General features: G+C 35.2%; 4 protein-coding genes across 6 annotated transcripts in view; 1 reads left to right on the top strand and 3 right to left on the bottom strand.

Annotated features, from left to right (window-relative positions):
* Nucleotides 1-18,288, top strand: part of LOC105429716 (neurotrimin) — a 329,452-nt gene that overhangs the window by 181,405 nt on the left and 129,759 nt on the right. The gene's annotated exons all lie outside the window — the stretch shown is intronic.
* LOC105429713 (uncharacterized) lies at nucleotides 447-1,979 on the bottom strand. The gene has a single exon (XM_011642863.2). It carries the CDS (start codon nucleotides 1,868-1,870, stop codon nucleotides 650-652), a length of 1,221 nt encoding a protein of 406 aa, XP_011641165.2. The 5' UTR covers nucleotides 1,871-1,979; the 3' UTR covers nucleotides 447-649.
* LOC112552818 (uncharacterized) lies at nucleotides 2,619-5,825 on the bottom strand. The gene has a single exon (XM_025218935.2). It carries the CDS (start codon nucleotides 5,823-5,825, stop codon nucleotides 4,626-4,628), a length of 1,200 nt encoding a protein of 399 aa, XP_025074720.2. The 3' UTR covers nucleotides 2,619-4,625.
* LOC105429714 (uncharacterized) lies at nucleotides 5,840-9,269 on the bottom strand. Its single transcript, XM_011642864.2, has one exon. The coding sequence runs from the start codon at nucleotides 8,928-8,930 to the stop codon at nucleotides 7,725-7,727; it is 1,206 nt and encodes a 401-aa protein (XP_011641166.2). The 5' UTR covers nucleotides 8,931-9,269; the 3' UTR covers nucleotides 5,840-7,724.

Below are 18,288 nucleotides of genomic sequence, written 5' to 3'. Positions count from 1 at the left end.
AGATTCGCGAATGAACGAACATTTGCGCAGAAAAAGAACTCTACGCTACGCATATTTACGGTTGCTAGACGCATAGTAAATGTTTGGATACGAAATGTTTGTACAAATGATAGAGTATTTGTTTATAGTGCACGCCTCCAAATATATTGCCACGCTTAGCAATTATAAACATAGCGCATAGCGCTAAGCTGTTCCTCCCTCGCGAACCTATATAAATTAATAACTCTTTTTATTGCGAAAATTGTAAAATGGTGTAAGGTTTTTTTGTTCAATATAAACCGCTCTACTTGCTCGTGAGAGATGATACCATTATTACCAGATATCCTATATAAACATTTATTGAAATTAAAGATATAAAGAGAGATAAGCAAAAACAATCAAATTAATAACAAGTAACAAAAACGATAAATATATAATAAAATAAAATAAAAGATAATTCTAAGATATTTTAAAGATTATAAACAATTTATTATATTAAAACTATTACATCAATGTGCAACTTATGTTATATTTTTATTATACTTTCAACAACGATCTGCAAATTATGTATTATATATTTTTAATTACGTACATTTCTGTAATATTTAGTTAATTAATTAAATTTTTTTTTAATTGTGTTACGATTATCGATGATTTACATTAGGATGTGCTATGAAGTAATATTTTTCGATTCTGAAAAATATTCAAAGCAGCCAAGATCCCTCAGATGCAGCAACATATCAGCTACTATCTTGGATATTTCATCTCCGCCCAACTGTTTGTTAAGATTTGCTGCTTTGATGAGTCCTGTGCTTGGAAAGTCTTCTGGATCTTCGTATCCCATTAATACTGGCAAAAACGAGGTTGTGATGACGAAACCAAAGAGACCTCCTCTTCTGAAATCGTCTAGCAGAGCCTCATACGAGTATTTCTCAGCGTCCCAAATATCAGCCTCTAACAAATACTTCTTCAACGCATCGTGATAAGCCCGCATTATTTCGGGAAACTTATCTCTCCTCACTTCGTTCGAGCAACACAGACAGAGATACGTAGACAAATCCACAACAGGTGTTGCATATCTTAAAAGTGCAAAATCGATCAGCATCGGTTGATGCTGCCGTCCGTCGTTGTCGGTCTTAAAGAGAATGTTACTCGCTGTAAAATCGCCGTGACACATCGTGGACAAAGGTTCTCGCGGCTCCACCGTCTTTATCATCACTTCGTCAAATGCGTTCGAGAGTACGGCTTCTGCTTTATTGCAGAAGGTTGCGTCATAATAATCGTGTTTGCGTAGGTATTCCACTGCTCGCGTGGATGTTAAATTGATATAGGCTACGTTATCGTCTGGTATCATTTTATCGTATCTAGGCTCTCGAAGCTGCTCCACAATAGCGAAAAATTTTTCCCGCCGTAGCTCCTTCATGACGTACCCTTTACCATGGAATCGTCCTAATTCGCGTACCGCTGCCAACGTGTACTCCAAAGGAACGTTATACTTATATGGGCAGGAACGGTAACCTTGTTTATTCATATTCTCTAAAGCGATCACCGAGTCGGCAGGCGGTCGTTCATCCGTGTAGAGACACCTCGCAAAATTGTCGTTAGGTTCGGCATACGTCCGATAAAACAGGATCTCGTTGTGGAACTGAGATTCACTGCGACTGAGCTGTCTAAAGTACTCCACTTGCGATGGTCTCTTCACTATTATGGGAAGTTCCTCGGTTTGACCCTTCGTCCTGTTCTTAAACTTTACGCGTAGCGAATACATGGTGGACATAAAATTGTCGTTTCGCTCGGTTATCTCGTATCGAGCATCGTCCAGTCCGAGGTTATCAATTATTTTCGATATCACCTCGTTATCCGATTTCTGAAATTCTGAGGTGTGGAACATTTTATTCGCAGTGCGAGGTGCGAATCGTTACGTTATAAGCTTAAACTCTGCAAATGAGTGATGCACTCGGATCAGACGAGCTCGTTGTCCCGTGACTCGTATGATACTGCTATTCTGACGTAACTTCACTCGATTTTTCTCAGAGGAAGATAGCGAGTAACGTTGACTTTGTCCTATCCAGAGAGCTGCATGCAACATTGAGAGTGGGAGCCACGTTAATGAATGGTTACGTTGATCATTGTGCATCGATGTGCATCATTGTGCAGTGTGTGTTAGCAAAACTCTTAATCTTTTTTGCAGGGATCGAGTGAATTGATCACATTGTGATCATTGTGCTCAATCACGAGTGATTGACAATTGATCGAGTGAAATTATCGCACATATAGAATGAGAATAATATTTAACGATATTATGTATTGCGAAATTATATTAAAAATATGATATAAAGTTGAATAGTCGGATAAAATGTTGATTTCGCAATATTTTCACAAAATGTATTAAAATTCAACAAAATTCATTCATTCATTTATTATACACAATGCTTCATAATTCGCGCGTACATAGAATGCGTGATACTCTGTACCAGAAAAAGCGACCTTTTTCTCTGGCAAATTTACGTCCGAATATAGTAATTTTTAAATAAAAGCAATTTACAGTTAACAAATGAGTAATCTGAATTTTATAGGAATTGTGCAGGTAGAGGAGAAAGAGCCAGCGAGAGAGAGAGAGAGAGAGAGAGAGAGAGAGAGAGAGGGGGGGGAGGGAGAATACTGTTTTATTTATCTGAAGATTGATAACAATGCGTAGCATTTAAATATTGACATTTTAAACATATATTGATAGATAGATACATATATTGATAGATTAAGAGATAAAAGTTTTCTAATTGATATCTCTGAAGTAATGGCTAAAAATAAATTAACCAAATTAAATTTAAAATATTATTTCAATGTTTTAAGGATGTTTGTAGATGGATTAAATATTTTAAAATATTATTTGTGATGCAATTTTTTTATTTGTATTAATATATTTATTCTCCGGATGGTATTTTTTTCTGTGCGAGTTATAAATCATTAATCAATGTTTAATTAAATTGCTTTTAAGTCTTGCTTCAGAGATATCCGTTAAAAGACATATTTGTAGATTATTTATTAAATAAATTTCTTAAAATGATAATATTTAGATATCATGGTAGATATCATGGATTACATGCATTACGAAATCTTTATAGAAATAACGAAATTATCCAACGCTGTCTCTAATTTATATATAATTTAGACTGTTTTATTTGCTAAATTTAAAAATTGCTTTCATTTAAAAATTCAATTTCTCCAATGTAATTTTGTCAGAGGAAAAATTACTTTTTTTTCAACATAGAAAATTACACTATGCATTTCATATATGCGGATACTATAAAAAAAATAAGAAGAAATAAAATCTTTACTAATGTCAATAATCGGTTCATTAAGAACATATTTCTGATTACGTTATCGTGTTATTACAGTTGTTGCTCAGTGAGAACGATAATGTTTGAGAATGGAAGCTTAAGAATAAATGAGTTTTCATTGATTGCAGATAAGGAATACATTTTATAAATAAATTGCATGACAAATGTATTAAATAATACATGTGATCAAATGTAATCGGATTACTTTAACTTCGAAATTTTATTTCATGCGTTGCAACACGTTAGATATAGTTGATGTATCATTATTTAACGGCTTATCTCTATTCCATTTTTAAGTGAGTTTGGGAAATGATGAAATACTTTAAAATAAGAGATGAATGTCTTTTTACACGCTTCACTCTGGAGGATTAAATGGTTCATCTCCGTCTCTCTTCTTTCGCGTTCGCGGGTAGGTGCAAAAAAGAACGGGGTCACGAAAGATGCTTTCGCGAACAATACGCGACCACTCGAAGAAAGCTGAAAGAAAGTAGATGAAATACGGAATGCGAAGAGTAACGAATGACTGTGAAAACTGAATGACTCAATGTAAAAGGACAAGATCGTTTTCGTGGTTTGTAACATGAGATTAACGAAGAACGTAATGGAAGGGCGACGAATTTAGCGAAAGTCCAACACTTCGCGAAACATTCGTAACACTAATGATATTTAAAGAGGTGTTATCTAAAAATTTAAATTTGAAAATTTAAGAAATCGATTTTATTTGAACCTTGTCGTATTTATTATTACAAATTTCGTTTCTTATCAATTTTTTGAAATTACATTATTTTATAGACATAAATCATAAAATGTGTATAAAAATTATAATATAAAACATATAATATTTAATTAATTATAATGATACATAATTAACGTACATAATATAGTTCTAAGACAGTATAATTAATAATTTATGATGATAAAATTACATAGTTAAAGCAAAAAAAAATTATTTTCATTTTTTAATAAATTCTATTCATAAAGCTATTCAAGCATAGAACAAATTTCTTCAAGAAGATTGAATTCATCCATAAATCGGTTATATATTTTTAATTTATCTATTATTATATTTATCTATTATTTGTAATAAATATACATATAGTCTATTAGCTTCTTTATAAACTTATCTAATGAGGATATTTAATGAGGATATTTTTACTTACTTACTTATTTACTAACGATTTGTGCGCAAAAAAGTCTATTTTTCACGTGAAATACTCGTAGTATCTAATTAATTATTTATATTTTCGTTAATAATACATTATAATTATTAAATGATAGTAATTTACGTATTTTGAAATAATACAATTATTAAAAATGTTTTAAACAACCGAGATCTCTTAAATGTAACAACATGTCAGCTAGTATCTTGGATATTTCATCACCGCCATACTGCTTCATCAGTTTCGCTCTTTCTACATATTCCATTTTTATTATTTCTGAACCAGTTCTATCTGAATGTCCAGTTAACACACCTAAAAAAAAGGATGCAATGGCAAAACCGAAAAGAGCACCTTTCTTAAAATTGTCCAACAGAACTTCGTACGAGTATTTCTCAATATCCCAAATACCAGCCTCTAGCAAATATTCTTTTAAGGCGTTATGATAAGCTCGCATTATTTCGGAGAACTTGCCTTTTCTCAATTCGTTCGAGCAGCACAAACAAAGGTATGTGGAAAGATCAACTACTGGAGTCGCGTATCTAAAATGCGCAAAGTCGATCAGTATTGCGCGATATTGTCCATCACTTTCCTTCCTGAACAGAACGTTGCTCGCTGTGAAATCGCCGTGGCACAAGGTCGACAACGGTTCCAGTGGCTTTGATACTTTCAGCATCACCTCGTCAAACGCGTTCGAGAGTAGAGCTTCCATTTTGTCACAAAAAACTGCATCGTGGCCGTGCCTGCGGAGATATTCCACCGCTCGCGGCGTAATTATGTTGACGAAATCTTTGTACGTATCCGTATCTTTGTACGTCTCGTATCTAATTTCTTGAATGCGTTTCACAATATCGAAGAACTTTTCTGGCTGTAGCTCCTTCATAACGTATCCTTTGCCGTGGAATCGTCCCATCTCACGAAACGCCGCCAACGTGTATTCCAGAGGAACGTCGTAACTATATGGACAAGAGGAGTAGCCTCGTTTGCAGCCATTCTCCAGAACGATCACTTCGCAAGGCGATCGTTCATCGGCATATAAACATTTCACAAAATGATCATTGGACTGTGCGTACGTCTGGTAAAACAGGATCTCGTTATGGATCTGACGGTCGAGTTGATTCAACCGTCTAGGTATAAATTTCGATTGATTGAGACTTTTCAATACCACAGGGAGTTCTTCGATTTCTCCGTTGGTCCTATTCTTGTACTTTATGTTTATGTAATACAAAGTAGACATAGTATAGTCAACGGATTCGGATATTTCGTATCTAGCTTTGTTCAATTTAAGATTCTGAATAAGTTCTGACATCACCTCCTCGAGCCATTTCTGGACGTCTTCGATGTGCGACATTTTACTCGTACGAATAACGCGCGAACCGTTTTGTTCGAATCTAAATGCGAGAATGAGGCAACATTCGAATGAAGTTATTATGAAAAGAAGTCAAACACTTTACTGTGTGTGTGTGTGTGTGTGTGTGTGTGTGTGTGTGTGTGTGTGTGTGTGTGTGTGTGTGTGTATGTCAACTGTTAAAGCCTTATGTAAATAAAGGCTCGTGTCAAGTGTGGAAGATATCATAGGTCTATACACACATTTTTATCAAATAAATTTTTTTATTATAAGTTTTAGTATAAGTCTATACGCACATTTTTATCAAATAAATTTTTTTTATTATTTAAAAAAAAAGTAACGAGCGTAAAAACTAAGTAGATAAATAAATCTATAATATTAGAAAAAGGTTTGTATATATGTAAATCTAGAACTCTGAATCGCGAGTCAATAGTAATTAAATCCTGATGAAATTTACTCAAACGTTTCGGGCTACACGGAGCCTTCTTCAATAAGTAATACAATAAATTGATCGAAAGTGAATAAATAAAAGATCTGAATCGGTAACGGATACGCACTAACGAAAGTCGGCACACGTATAAATAACAATAACGTTTCCCCTTCTTTTTTATCGATATTGGCTCGTTATTGGCCTTATCCAACTCAATTTGTTATACATTTTACGAGCTTCGACGTTTCAATTATTTAACATTTTTTTTATTATTTTTAATATTTTTATATTTTAATATCTAATATGATTATATCTATTGTCATAAATGTAAATGACATTACATCTGATGTTATGGATATGATATGAAAAGAGGAAATGTTTATTAAAATGCAAATACACTAGATTTTATTATTATAAAAAAATAATGATATTTTATATTTATATTTTATACATTATATTTTATGTTTTTACATTTTATATTTTGTAATAAAAAATAACACATAATGCAAAATACATTGTACTACATTTTTATATTATAGGATCTAACAAGTACCTACTGGTTAATCTTGTTACTATTTTATAATAATAATTAACTATTCACTTATTCGATTGATCTGATTATTTTCCATTCTGTCGGGCAAATAATTATATCTAAAATTTTTAATGTAATTATAAGAGAATAATGAATTGACAAGATGTATTATGTAATGCATACTGATAAAAGTATTTAGGTTTATAATATATTAGGTTTATAATATAATTATTATTATAAAATATTTGGTGCGATGATATGTAAATCATTCACATACATCATTAGATATCTGGCCAGTCTAATTAAATAGCTTTATCAATATTTGATTATTCATTGACATAATATATATAAATAAAGAAAATGAAAAATTTAAATAATATCTTGATTGATCGTTTAATTTGATTAGGAATTGTGATATTTTTTAATAAAATTGTAGATTGATTCAAATTCATATTTTTATTATTACTATACTGAATATTATGTGGAATATCTGGTTTTCTTATCTTCTATAAAGATAAACGACAAGGATAGAAGCACGAAAATCGTGTATCATAAAACTATCGTAAAAATCTGATGAAATGATGTTAAAACATAAAACGTTTTCAATAATCGTATTTGTCTTAAATAATACAAAAAGGCCAAAGTAAGTATAAAAATACGTAAATAGAGAAATAATGTAATAAATGAATAAGTGATGAAAGTAAATGAATATATATTGGAAAAAGCAAGTATTTTATATATAATAAAATATAATTAAAAAATATTTTTAATGACTTTTATGTTTTGTTTAATAAAATTTGCTTCCTTTTACTTGCGTATCTTCTAATACTAATTATTAATGCTGGAAGATTTATTTTAATTTATATAATTATTTATCCTATAATTATCATAAACTAACAAATATTGATCTCCGCATCATTTACGACGTAATGTTGTGTAATTATAAAAAGTCTTTTAAACAACCAGAATCTTTCAATTGCAAGAGCATGTCAGCTAATATCTTGGATATTTCGTCTCCACCAGTTCGTTTTATCATTCTTACAAACTCCAAGTTACCCATGTTTGCTATTTGTGATCCATTCAAGCTAACGGGTTGAGGTCCTATTAGGAATGGTAAGAAATAAGATGCAATGAGAAAACCGTGCAGACTGTTTCTCTTGTAATTGTCCAGGAAAGCGTCATACGAATATCTTTCGATATTTGAAATGCCAGCCTCCAGCAAATATTCTTTCAACGCATCGTGATAACTTCGCATAATCTTGGAAAAGCAAATCTCGCTTTCTCTTATTTCGCGCGAACAATTCAGATAGAGATACGTGGTAAGATCGATAGCAGGCGTCGCGTATCTCAAAATCGCGAAGTCGATCAGCATCGCGCAGTACTGTCCGTCGCCTTTCGTTTTGAAGAGAACATTATTCAATGTGAAATCACCGTGACAGAGTGTGGACAGAGGTTCTAGCGGCTTCATCAACTTCTTCAACACCCCTTCGAACGCGTTCGCCAGTAGGGCATCCATTTTGTCGCAGAAAACTACGTCGTAGCCGTGCCTGCGAAGATACTCCACTCCTCGTGTCGCATTAACGTTGACAAGTTGCTTATACGTTTCTGTCGCCCTGAAATCTTGAAGCTGTTGCACCATGTCGAAGAACTTTTCCCGTTGCCGTTCCTTCATGACGTATCCCTTGCCATGAAATCGTCCTATCTCGCGCATCGCCGCTAATGTATACTCCAGAGGAACGTCGCACTGGTATGGAGAATGATGGTATCCTCGTTCATTGACGTTCTCCAGAGCGATTACCGAGTCGAGTGGTGGCCTCTCGTCCACGTAGAAGCATCTCGCGAAATTCTCACCCGGTTGGGAATACGTTCGATAAAACAAGATTTCGTTATGAAATTGAGAGTCACAGTCAACTATCTGTCCCACGATTTCTGTTTGTACCGGTCTCTTCAGTATTATAGAATGTTCCTCACTTCGACCTGTCGTTTTATTTTTATACTTCACAGATATATTTTGCAGAGTGGACATTAAAATATCGCGATTGTTGGTTATCTCATAATGAAATTCATCGACATTTGACCCGAAACTTTCGATGATCTTTGACATTACTTCTTTGAGCCACCTTTGAAAATTATTACTGTCAGACATTTTGTGATATGTAAGTTATTGCTTGTTGATTATATTGTTTTTTTTTTTCATATATATATATATATATATAAACGACGCTCACCAAGTTGATACGAGCGTAGTTAAAATAACACTGAGTTTAGTATGTAATTTGTATCTACACAAAAATCTCGATGAGAATTAATCTTATCTTGTAATGTATGTGGGTCTAACAAAGTTAGATAAATTTTGTCAAACCCACATTAAATAGACATACTATGTGATGTAAAATATTACACGAATGTTATTATAGTAATGATGTAATCATATATCTACAAAATATAATTGTATAAATGTCTATACGTACGCAATTAATAAAATATAATAAAAAATTAATTATATTAGCAATTATGATACAATCGATCAATCAATTATCAAGTAATCCTTAAATTAGATAAAATATATAAAAAAAAAAAACAAATATTTTCAAAAACTAAACTAATAAAATTAAACTAACTAATAAAAAGAATTTTATTTATATAGTTGGTATTTAAAATTAGAAATGCATAAATTTAAAAGATGAAAAAGTTCTCTTTTCTGCATTAAATCTATTTTTAATGCATCTTTATACTCGAAAATTTCTTTTCGAATTCTAATCGAAAAATTCTATTCGAAAAAGTCGCTATTTGGATAACGATGTAAATAACAGAGTTATCGAGCCATGCTTATCTCTCATCATCATATAGTATTAAACGATTATTCAATAATCCATATCTGAAGAATTATGTAACCGAAAAAAATTTTCCTATTTACCTTGAGCTATTATTGTACTCTACACGGTCTCCTATTTTAATCACTATACTTGAATATTTTGAGAACTAAATATTGTGAGATATTAAAAGCTGATTTTTTTTAAGCTTGTATAGTTTCAAGAGAGTCACATAATTATGATATTAATTAATTTACTAATAATCTGTTTATTGTTGATATTTTTATAACAGCCATTTTTTTAATGGATATATATATATATATATATATATATATATATATATATAATTTTTTATATATATATTTTTTTTTTGAGTTACTTTAGATAGTATAAAAATATTTAGATAAGATTATCAAAAGATCAAGAGTTTATGGAACCTTTATTTTATGAGATTTTTATATCCAAATAAATAGAGAAACCTTCTTATCCATTTTTAAATCTATGTAAGAAATTTGATTGTTGCCATTTTTCTGTTGATTTTTCTGTTTTTTTGTTTTACTTATCTTGTCAGGATAATTATCGGCATGAAGTCGTATATTTAGATAGCTTTTATATCTTTTACATACATAATTATACATAATTTTTATTACGGATAAAGAGACTACAAGTTGTGTGAAAATTTTATAAATCTTTCTGAGTAAAGTATAAATCTTTCAGTTGCAATGATCCAGCAAGAGCCTTATATATTTATATATATTCATATTGAGATATTTAATTAAAAAATGTACAATACCAGAAAATAAATAACACGCGCATAGCGTAGTATCTAATGTAAAAAAATGATATAATTTATTTTAAAAAATATAAAAACACATCGACAATGACGCCATCTGCGAATGAATAAATATTATATATTATTTATATGTGACATCCTTTGAAATAAATATGATTATTAAAAAACTAGTCCTCAATATACCATTCGGTTCTTGATATTCAGTGTGTCGATTAAAATAGGATACTTTGTATATATAAGCGCATATCTACATGCACAATAGTATAAAATTTTTGTTTTACATAAATGGATACTTATATACAATATTGTAACACGTAAATTTTTCATTTAAATTACAAAAGATGTATCTTCTGCGTAAGAAATTTTTTACTGAGTCTTCGAAAAGAGGAGAAATAAGAAACTAGAAACTAACTTTGCAGTATTCATGTTCTTAGTGATTTATAGTAGTCGAAAATGGACTTTGCATGATAGATCAGCACGAAAACAACTCATTGTGCAACGTAACGTAACGTATTTTAATTGCTATTTGCAACAAGCATTTAACTTGAAGCATCAGAAAGAATGAAAAAGATTTTTGACTACGCGCTAGCGGAACGGATTGAGTTCTACGCCTGGGGAAGTTGACGTTTTTCCGGTTCGGTAAAATACGTCCCGGGGGCATCGAAGGTGCTACTGTCGGATAGAAATGGCATTTGCGTTCTTCACTTATTCCGTGCTGTTTCTTTCGAGAGAAAAATGTAAAAAGTAATCGCAATTGATGTTTTCAAGTAAATTACTTGAGCGGAAATTAGATATTTAAAATTCACACACATATATATATATATTAACGCTTCGTAAATTATAACGAAATTATCGAAAAGTCATCGAAATGTAATTCATAGTATTTATAGCATTTTTCCTATTTAATAGTTCATTGATAACATAATGATAAGATATATGAAGACAAAACAGATAATGCTAAGTCTCTAAAAGCTAATAAACGAACATAAGAAACAAAACAGAAATAGAGATATAATTGTACAATGATATATCTCTAGAGTTCTGTAAAATCTATGCGTGATTTTATGAGGCGTATTGAAATTTTCTCTCAATAATGCATTTTTAGTTGGAAATTTATTTCATAGTGCGATAAAAGGCGCATTAAAGCCTCATCCCGAAAACGTTTGTGCCTTATTGCGAAAGTGTGAGGCCCACTCTGAACCAGTTCATTTTGCCTCTTTCGGTCACCTCCTCTTTTTCCAGGATTAGGCAGGTTTTGGATCAAATGACGGTAAAAGTCTCCTGCGATTTTTCTGTGAGTAAAGAGATTTTTACATAATCACTGGTGATGACGCTGTATTTAAGTGGCTTGCTCGATAAACGGCGAGGTGAGGCAACTTCAAGTTATGGCGCTATCTAAATAGTGTATTGCGCGACAATTTTAACGAGAAAGAAGCTTCGGGCTAGCGAAAACTTTCGACGTTTTGCTAAATTTTAATACCACCGGGCATTATCTACTTTCATCCGAGGATTTCATCCCTGTTTTCTCTATAGCTTAAATACCGTAAAAGATTTTCGATATCTTGCATTTTATTTTTATTTCTGTTTTTAAAATGCCTTAATCATATTAATATCAATATATTAATAATTATTTACAATCTTCAAGCTTGTATATCAGATGATATGTCGAGATAAAGATTTTATGTCTTTCTTATTGCAGAAAATTCTTATCTCTCTTTTATTTTTACTTCTCTTTCTCAGCATGTATCATAATAACAAACAAATAATATGACTTGCAGTTGTAAGTTATTAGGTTATCAGATTGTTCATCAGATTGTTTATAAATGGCTATAAATCAATTCTTAAATGATCATGTCATGTGACATTTTGTACGAGAAAATCAGTTGTAATTTTCATTAATTAAATTTAATTGTATAAATATGAAAGACTTACTCTGTAAATAAAAGATACAGCTTTTAATATTATGTTATCTATCAGTAATATTATGTTATCTATCAGTAATTGTACCAATAAAATGATAATACTTTCTTAATTGTGTAGCTTTATTTATTTGCCTTGAAAGGCAAAGAGTATATTGAATCGAAAGTGTATTCGCTATGAAATGTAAAATTGCAGCAAGATGAATTTCTGCTTATTGAAATAGGCAAATTTTTATATTGAAATAATATTAATAATGTGACGGATTTTAATGTTAAAAATAATGACTCATATGTGCGTGCGAGGGGAGAAGAAAAGATAAGAATGAAGTAAACGTACAAATAAAAATGAGATTTAATTGAGTAAATATAAAAGTCTTTATCGCTGTCAAGGTTCTTTTAGAAAGAATTTAGTGGAGCTCATAAAAAGACTGTGGAATAAAGATTTAGGCAAATAACAAGATAAAACCTCAAATGGAATATTACTTTAAGTATTGTTAAGAAAATTATTCAAGATAATAAAATTTTCAATGGATTCAAAGAGAGAAGAGAGAGAGAGAGAGAGAGAGAGAGAAAAAGAATTAGAAGTCTATAAAATCTAAAATAAAAAGTGCGGCGATTGTGAAAGGAATGGTGCGCGTTCCTTTCACATTCCGCTAAACGATGACAATTCATTCCACGATATTTCTCAGCTGCTGATATTCAGAGGAGCCCATCTCGATGGAATACATAATTATGGGGAATTGGTTGAGAAGTAAGAAAGAAAGAGAGAGAGAGAGAGAGGGGGGGGGGGGAAAGAGAGAGAAAGACACTGCGCGACGCGATATTGCCGCGTTCTTTTCCCAGAGCGCACAATTCCCTGTCGAAAATTCCACAAAACATAACAATGACTGGCGTTAAGGAGAGGACTGCCAGCTACGCGGGACGAATCGAGTCAGATTAAATTTCCATTGCAAATTTCATTCAACGGACTGCTTCGTACCTTACTCTATTTCTCTCTCTCCCTCTCTCCCTCCCCCACTCTCTCTTCGGTATTCTCTCGCCCTCGACGACGTGATGGCGACCTCAGCGTAGCTGGGTCCCCTCGACAAGATGAACGAGGCGGCTAGTATTTACGCGAGGAAACGATGAGGCGTTTCCGAGGATAAGCGTCGAGTCGCTGGTGTATATCTAAGCGTCGTTATCCGCCTTCTTTGTCGAAGATCGCTCCGCACCACGAGGCTACCATCCACGAAGTAAGACTAGATAAGACTGTCCCGAAGCCGCACCCCCTCCGTTAACCCGACGTTAGCGTCTATGATATGAGATAACCGAGATGCGGTTCTCCGGCTAAGCACGGCTGTAGCTTCGAGGATAGCTTTTCGAGGGAAGCTTCCTAAGACGTCACGCGCCGCGGATATCTAACGCTGCGTCGACCTCCTTGAGCGTTCTTGCCGGGACGACTCGTGGCGGCGACGTATACGATAACGAGAGCTTCTCGCATCTAATACGCGACTAAGCGCTCGTTAGACTAATGAGCCCTCAAAAATACGCGCTTTCTTGCGTTATCCCGACGAGTCGGGCTATTGAATGAGGACTTAATGACGCGTTCACAGGTGGTCTTTGTTTCAATGGACGCGGTCTCTGTCGCCAGCGTTAACGTCATTCTGCCTTTCTTGCCTTCAACGGCAAAAATTGCAATTTCAAAATCAGTCGTGGAAGAGATAATTGCTGGAGTAGCTAACAAATTTTATTAGTAAATAAAATTGTTCCTGTTCCACTTGTCTGGTGGCTTAACATATCATATCTCTTTTACGTAACGTGATCATTGTTACACGGAAAGAATGTTTTTGCTGGCAAATCTAAAAATTTGGCTAGATACACATAATTTGGGCCTTCAAAATTATGTATGACATTCAACTTGATAGAACTTGTTAAAAGATTAACAATTTTTATTAGCAGTATTATTATCATGTTTAAGCATCTTATATAATTTTGATGGTCCAATACAATTATATTCAAATCTATCTATCTGGCTAAATGTTTAGATTTACCAGCAAAACTGTTCTTTTCGAGTGTACGTTTCGAGCTAATATTTCCTAGTTCTGTCGTAAACTATTGAGATGCTCTGTTATTCGAGAATTTTCAAAATAACGGCAAATTTTATTGCAGCATTCGTCGCGCTTCTCTCGTGTCAAAGGTATTTTTCGTTACGCTTATTGGAAATTCGTTTCGTCGACTCGCGCGGAAGGGACACCGAAACACGGCCGGTGAATTTCGTGTGTTCGACTTGTTCCGCGCGAAACAAATGGCAGCCAATCGGCGCTCGCGCGTGTCTCGAAAGTGAAAATTAATCCGATCGGCCGTGCGGGAAATCAATTCCATAATAAATCTACCCCGGGCGGATCGTAAATAATATCCGCGCCGTGCACCGCGAGATAGCGCGTTGGCGCAACGGCGCGACAAAGAAATATGACACCCCACGGTCAAGCTTATTTATCGGCGAGACCCGTCCCGAACGGTACGGGCTCCAGCCGAGAAAATTCCTGCCTCTGTGCCGGGAACTCCAGCTAGGACATTTTACACACCCGCTGCATCCATCGAAAATCCTTCGCCCGCTGCGCACGAGAGCTCGCCCTCCGACGCGCGCGAGGCGATCATAAACCTTCCGACTTGATTCTCTCGCGACATACCTCGAACGATTTTGGAACCGGACACTCTGTGTATTCCTCATCGATCGCTCTATTTTATCTGGAAAATAGAGAGAATAACGTAGTAACGTAGTAACGTTCTCACATGGAAATTGCTCTCTAAATTTTTTTCTTGATATATCTACTTACGATTATAATCGCAGGCTATTTAGGGTATATTTAGAGTGTCTAAACACGCTCGAGAAGAATTTTTTTTTTAGACTATATAAAAAGTTTCCTCAATAAAAATCAACACGTTTTTCGTATCAATCAAGGGCAAGAGACTGATCTAGTATTCGTAGACGTAGCGCGCTGAATTAGAATTCGACTAAAATCGACGCTGTCGAATAAATGTAGAATTCCGGAATCGTGGAGTTTCGTCGTTTTTATGATTCAATTATTAGGATGAGGTTATTAATCATTCAGATTTTTAAGGAATTTTTGCAATACGAGATGAAATGAAAGGTATCGCTGCCATCGAAATTTATGACTAAACAATTGCAGCAACACTATATAAGCTTATATATTGTTATTACACAAACGTTATAAATCTACTCTTTCACAGCGCGTTTCACATCAGTTATTTTAATCAGGAAAATTAATACAAGTTATTAACGTAATTGATTTAATATAATAAAAGCGGTCGGTCACACTAACTACGTGTGTACGACGAATTGGCGCAATATCTCGTTGCACGTTATTTATTACGTCACTCTATTTCTCCCTGTAATTCCCGCAACGTTTGGTTTAAAGTAACGACCATTCCCAACGACATTTATTTTCCATTAAGACGTATCTTAGCTGCGAACAATATAAAATCGTTTGTTACCGGTGCGGGAAGTCGGCGCGTCGACCGTAACGCTCTCGAGCTTCCGCCCCCATCCCCTCCGTTATCACGGCGAGTCTTATTCCCCTGGCAATTATTCCGCTCCTGCGGCGAATCCCTGGCGGAGGCCGCACGCACGTGCTACGTGTGATTTCTTGCGATCAATTGGCAAAGCCAAGCCTTAACGCAGCCCGTAATCTCGGACTCGGCCAATAATGGATAAACTTCGCCGATGCGCGCGCGCGCGCGCGCGCAGACAAGGCGCAGCCATCGGAATTGCATCGCGGCGGGGACCAAACCACACCAACGTTAATGCCCTGGCCAATTTACTCAGAGGAGGGAGGAGGAAAATTTAGGGTAAATTCGAGCCTTCGTGCAAGCCTTCCCGCCTTCCGTCTATACCGGTATTGAGCGAAGTTTCTCGCTTGCAAGTCGCGTTCGAAAGCTATTTCCACGCTTCGCTCATTTGCAAATTAACGTAACTTGACAATGTTACGGACCAATGAGCATTCGAAGGGCAGAATCAGTAATACGAAGCTGAAAATATCGGGCGATTTATAGTAACGATGGTGATTAAATTTGGGACATCTTTGCGCGAGTTCTCGAGGCACACCGCTCGCTCGGAGAACAGAACCAAAGGGGATGTAGCCACCGGTCTATCTACCAGACGTTTAAGCAAAAGTTGTAAATCTGAATTTTAAAACAGGAGAGAGAGAGAGAGAAAGAGAGAGAGAGAGAGAGAGAGAGAGAGAGAGAGAGAGAGAGAGAGACGGCGTTGTCTACCCGCCCCTCGCCCGGGCAAGGGTAGGTTTCGAAGTAGATTGAAAGATAACTCTCCACATTTCTCTATTTCTCCTCTTCTTGTCCTAGCCTTTACTACATCCCCGATGTCGCGCGTCTCGCCCCATCTCGGGGGTTGTGTCTCTTTATCCCCATCCGACCTTCCACCGCCGCAGATATTTTACGAGACGGCTTCGACCTCGCGGGCCGTGAAATCTCGAAATTTAGGAGAGGATCTAGTCGCAAGGACGCGACCCACTGCACTCGGCCCCGCGCGGATGTCTTACATGCATCCTTCGATGCGAAACATTTCGCGAAGGGATGCGCGAAGGGAGGCGGAAGCGTACCGTTGCTGTGATTCGGGATTACGGAAGGGTAGCGCGATCGCTCGACACGGCGGAATCGGATCGAAACGAGGCGCGCGTCTCGACCTCGATTCCGGCGTGTAATTCGAAGTGCGCCGGGGAATCGCTGACGCGCGCATTCCGCGGCTCGTCAGCCATAACTTGATATTATCACGAAGCCACGGGATTTAATGGACCATCGAATGAGATAAACGTGCTACAAGTATGACGATTAAGCCCATCGCTATCTGACGCGCGAAGAGGAACGCGCGGATTCACGCTCGTTCCTCGTGGCGTTGACGCACGGTCTCGTCGCGAAATCAGCCCGATAAGTTCTTAGTTTCTTATTTTTGTCGCGACAGTAGACGACAAATGTAAATCAGAAGCCAAGGCGAGAGAGAAACGAAAACGAACGATAGCACAATTCCAAATACATCGCGTTGGATCATTACTTTCTTGCTAACGTTGTGCATTCTGGTTCTTTTATTCTTTTTTACCTTTTTATTTAAAAAATGATATTATCGTTGAATTATTAGATATAGTTGCTAGTTGATTCATGTGCCTGGGATATTATCATATTAATTTCTCGTATAGAGAAAGACATATTTTTATTTTATGCTGTGTGTGTGTGGGGGGGGGGGTGAAACATATTAAATTATTCGATTTGAATAATAATTGAAAATGTGCTTCAAGTTATACTAGAAAATTAGATGCGCTCATTAAATGATACGGTCTATCTTTTTAAATTAAGTTTGCATCTCTTCTAAATTGAGTTAAAAGCAAAATGTTGGTCATGGGCGTATGAAAGGATGAAGAAAAGGAAATTGAGGAAATGGGACAGATTGCGAGGCTTGGAAAGATGGTCAATGATGTTGACTCATAATTAAATTAGCTCGAGCTCATTGTACGAGCATTGGCCGGCCCTTGTAACCCGTTCGTTCCAAACTTCGCCAATTCTAGCGGCCTTTCGTGAGAGCTCGAATTTCTTGTCGCCAAATAAAACAGACCCGTCGAAATTGCTGGTAGCCTTTCGCTAAATTTAATAAAGAAACTTGTCGCGACTCGCTGCGAGCGAAGTTTCGCCCGTTACATACGCCGCAATCACGATAGAGAGAATTTTCTTCATATACACGTACATAAAGAATAATATCATAGAGTAGAGACTGGCAACTAAAAGTTAAGTTATTATCGTAATTTTCTGAATTGAGAAGGAATCAGCGATTGAAAACTCTATTTACTAATATTAGCAAATACGTAAAAAAAAACTGAAACTGTAATAAAAAATGATAAGATTCGCGATAATTAAGCAATCGTTCCGAATTTAGATTACATTTAGATATAAATTTAATTTAAAAAAAAAATG

The sequence above is a fragment of the Pogonomyrmex barbatus genome, unplaced genomic scaffold, assembly GCF_055798465.1.
Source record: "Pogonomyrmex barbatus isolate J1 unplaced genomic scaffold, ASM5579846v1 scaffold10, whole genome shotgun sequence".
Classification (NCBI taxonomy): Eukaryota; Metazoa; Arthropoda; class Insecta; order Hymenoptera; family Formicidae; genus Pogonomyrmex; species Pogonomyrmex barbatus.
Note: the sequence above shows the minus strand (reverse complement) of the source record. Positions and strands in the feature narration are given on the sequence as shown.

Bases quoted from the DNA above. Each gene is read 5' to 3' on its own strand.
- LOC105429713 (XM_011642863.2), bottom strand. From the start codon at position 1,870: ATGTTCCACACCTCAGAATTTCAGAAATCGGATAACGAGGTGATATCG.
- LOC112552818 (XM_025218935.2), bottom strand. From the start codon at position 5,825: ATGTCGCACATCGAAGACGTCCAGAAATGGCTCGAGGAGGTGATGTCA.
- LOC105429714 (XM_011642864.2), bottom strand. From the start codon at position 8,930: ATGTCTGACAGTAATAATTTTCAAAGGTGGCTCAAAGAAGTAATGTCA.